The sequence below is a fragment of the Octopus bimaculoides genome, chromosome 4 (assembly GCF_001194135.2).
Source record: "Octopus bimaculoides isolate UCB-OBI-ISO-001 chromosome 4, ASM119413v2, whole genome shotgun sequence".
Taxonomy (NCBI): Eukaryota; Metazoa; Mollusca; class Cephalopoda; order Octopoda; family Octopodidae; genus Octopus; species Octopus bimaculoides.
In genome coordinates this window covers 122,837,266-122,840,990 of record NC_068984.1, presented here as the reverse complement: position 1 = coordinate 122,840,990, position 3,725 = coordinate 122,837,266, and the positions used below count along the sequence as shown (strand labels likewise).

Here is a 3,725-nt window from a genome sequence, read left to right as displayed (position 1 = left end):
CCTTTTTCACTGCCAACAAACCTACCTCTTTTCTCTCTCTTACATACATAAACATACATACATAAGTATGTGCCACACTTACCTTGGTAGAACTGTCAGCGTTGTGGTCATTTTGAAGCAAAAGGTTTGCTGATCCAATGTCATCTTTTTTAGCAGCGATATGTAAGGCTGGCAGGCGAACTTTGCCTTTGGTGTCATGTTCTAGGAGAACAGCTACAACCTTATCATGCCCTTGTTGTAGTGCTACAGCAAGTGGAGTGAAACCATCCTGAAATAGAGACAAAATACTTTATTTATACTACATTCACCCGTGGAACATCTCACACAAATTCACTTTTAGATGAGGTAGGTTTTTACTATCATTACTATCATCATCATTCTTACTGGAGTAGATGATAGAATTAGGAGACCATCAGAAAAAAAGGTATTTATGTTTTAAGTCAGAATTCTGTCAGAGCCACTTTTGGCTGTCATCCTTCAGGAGTTGATAAAATAAGTATCAGCCAAGTAACAAGGTCAAGTAAAACTTGTGGTCTTGTGCTTAACCCATTATCTACCAGTGATCTCATATGAGATCACTTAAAAATCACAAATTTCGTAATTATCTGTCAATATTTACACATATCTAACCTTTTTGCTATATCTACTAGGTATATTTCTCTGATATTCAAATGAGGTTTGCTAATTTTTCACCCAATATCTCGCTTATTTCTATTTAAAATGTTATTTTGAAATGTTATTTTGATCATTCCAGCATGTTTCTAAGGCTGTTTTATGCTATAAATCAAAGTTTCATAAAAAAAATTCCAGTTAATAGAATTATGGGAGGTAATGGATTAAGTTAGAAATCATTATCATTATGGCAATGAAGTGGCAGAATACCATGCAATATATCTTCTGGCTCTTTTACACTCTGCTTTCAAATCCTGCCAAGACCAACTTTGTCTTTAATCCTTTCGAGGTTCATAAAGTAGCAGTAAAGTACAGTACAGTCTGCCTGGTTTAGACAAACTTGTATTATTCATGAAGGCCAAGACACACAGTTATAGTGGACTGTGATTGAAAGAAGTGGATTGCTCAATTTATTTTTAATGCATTATATCCATTTTTTTCATGCTTTCATAGTTTGGGATAATCTTTTTTTTATGTAACTGTCTTTACTAGTGGATAATTGGTTCTGCCAACCACTGTCGACTGAACTAACAGGCAAAATTGGGTAGCTTTTTCAAATGAAATCTCATTACTTCATTAATATATTATACATCAGTAAAATGTACATGTATATGAACTTCATTATTGTTAATCTACAAATATTAAAGATTTAATAACAATTGTACAAAAAAAAGAGGACAATAATACTTACCACAGTGGCAAGGCTCTGGCTAGCCCCGTTGTCCAAGAGAAACTTGACCACTTCAGAATGGCCTTCTTGTGCTGCCATGTACAATGGTGTGAATCCGGTCTGTGGAAAAAGATATATCAAATGTAAAATTATGTGTGGGGTGTATGATGAGTGATTGCTATTGTTTTAACAATCCTGCGAGAGGGATGTTTTGGGGGTAGAATTTAAACCAACCAAACACTAGATGTAGGTGTTACAGGCATTAATGAAGGGGCTTTACTGATATGATGGACTGAGTTTGGGGAAACTACAGTCAAATGATAAAATTAATCTTTGTGAGCTAAGTGTATTGGTGATAGGCACTGAACAGTGCTGTTGACAATAAATGGACCACTAACTGTATCACAGGTTGTATCATAGCCTACTGACTTGATTATCTGATATACTACAAAGAAGTAGGATTGTGTTCTTCTAACCATGCAAGTATGAGTGAAATGGTTCTTCAAATGCAATTGTTTATGAAAGAATTCTTAGAACAAGTGCATTTAAAGGTGTAATGTACAATAATTATGCTAACTGTTCAAGTAAAAAGATGTTTGAAATGTCCCTTCTCACACTATCACCTTAAAAAAGCATGGTCACATTGGATAATGTAGTCTCATATATATATATATATATATATATATATATATTTATATATATATATATATACATACACACACACACACACATTAAAGACTCCCCTTTGGTCATGAATGACCATGGTATTGCACCTAGAAAGTTCCCATTCAAGGCACAAGTCAGGGCAAGGTTGTATATGGAAGACCAACAGTTGCCCATGCATACCAGCGTCCCCTTTCCATGCCACTGATGTTATCCAAGGGAAAGGCAAAGACCAATAAAAGCTTGGTACCAATGATGACACAACCCATTTCTACAGCTGAGTAAAATGGAGCAACATGAAAGTGTTTTGGTCAAGAACGCAACACACAGCCTGGTTCAGGAATTGAACTCACTACATTATGATTGTGAGCCCAACACTAACCACTGAGCCATGCACCTTCACATATATATTTATTTATATAAAAGCTAGGGTGGTCTGAAATGTTGCTTGATCAGGGCTGATCTGGAACTAGGCAACAACAATCTACTATTATTCAAACAGCCACATACGTACCACTGATAAGGCTGAGCATAATTGTGTGAGAGTTAATGAATGACAACAACAAATTACTGTCAATTAATGATGACTGTGCTCATAAGAGACACCATACAAAATGCAGGCATCAAGATTTGAACTCACAGTTGTTTGGCAACCATTGAAAGATATAACAACAAAAGAGACAAAATTTTTGACCAAGAAACTGGACTATTGCCATAACTGACAGGTGGCCAGTGGTAGTAGTGGTGGTGGTGGCTAGTATTGAAGCAATGGTGCAGTGTGTGATAACAAAGCAGAGCTGCTGGTTTGGTATATACACAACTGGCACAACTCCCAGTGTTCATCTCCTCCACAAAGAGAAATAGGAGAGCAAAAGAAAGTTACAGAGAGAAGGGGAGGGAGGAGTTTATACACATGAAAATGTGTGGGGAGAGAGGGAAGGAGAGAGAGAGAGAGAGAGAAAGAAGTAGAGGAAGAGAATACATTACAAGCAGTAATTGAAGTAAATACTGGTTGAATGATACAACACAAAAAGTTTATATTTATTATATATTTTAAATACCAATCCATATTGATCTATCTGTCTGTCTGATCTATTTCCGTACCTTGCTCTCTCTCTCTCTCTCTCTCTCTCTCTCTCTCACTTCTCCTCCCCATCATTTAATAAATGCAGTAGTTATGGGCAAGCTACTTCAAGTTTTCATACTTGAAAAGTACGATATTCAGCTGTGCTTGTAAAAGCCATAGCCTGAATGATTCCTGGATCGTATACAGCACACATCACATAAGTGTGACTGAATATTGTACTTTTCAAGTATGAAACTTGAAATAACTTATCTACAACTATTCATCATAATCATCATCGTCGTTTAACGTCCGCTTTCCATGCTAGCATGGGTTGGACGATTTGACTGAGGACTGGTGAAACCGGATGGCAACACCAGGCTCCAATCCAATTTGGCAGAGTTTCTACAGCTGGATGCCCTTCCTAACGCCAACCACTCAGAGAGTGTAGTGGGTGCTTTTACGTGTCACCCGCACGAAAACGGCCACGCTCGAAATGGTGTCTTTTATGTGCCACCCGCACAAGAGCCAGTCCAGGGGCACTGGCAACGATAAGCGGGAAATACTATTATTAAATAGTATTCCCCGCTTATTGAATTGGTTGCTTTTTTTCCCTTCTAATCCAATCCACAAAGAAACAGTATACCCCCCCCCCCC

General features: G+C 37.4%; 1 protein-coding gene across 44 annotated transcripts in view; it reads right to left on the bottom strand.

Annotated features, from left to right (window-relative positions):
* The window catches only part of LOC106871604 (titin), a 454,558-nt gene that overhangs the window by 272,430 nt on the left and 178,403 nt on the right, over nt 1-3,725 (bottom strand). For all 44 annotated transcript variants that reach the window (XM_052967415.1, XM_052967425.1, XM_052967440.1 and 41 more), the window contains exons 5-6: nt 1,364-1,462; nt 83-268 (exon numbers count right to left, since the gene is read on the bottom strand). In XM_052967415.1, coding sequence (XP_052823375.1) covers nt 83-268; nt 1,364-1,462 — 285 coding nt within the window. The remainder of the gene's footprint in view (nt 1-82; nt 269-1,363; nt 1,463-3,725) is intronic.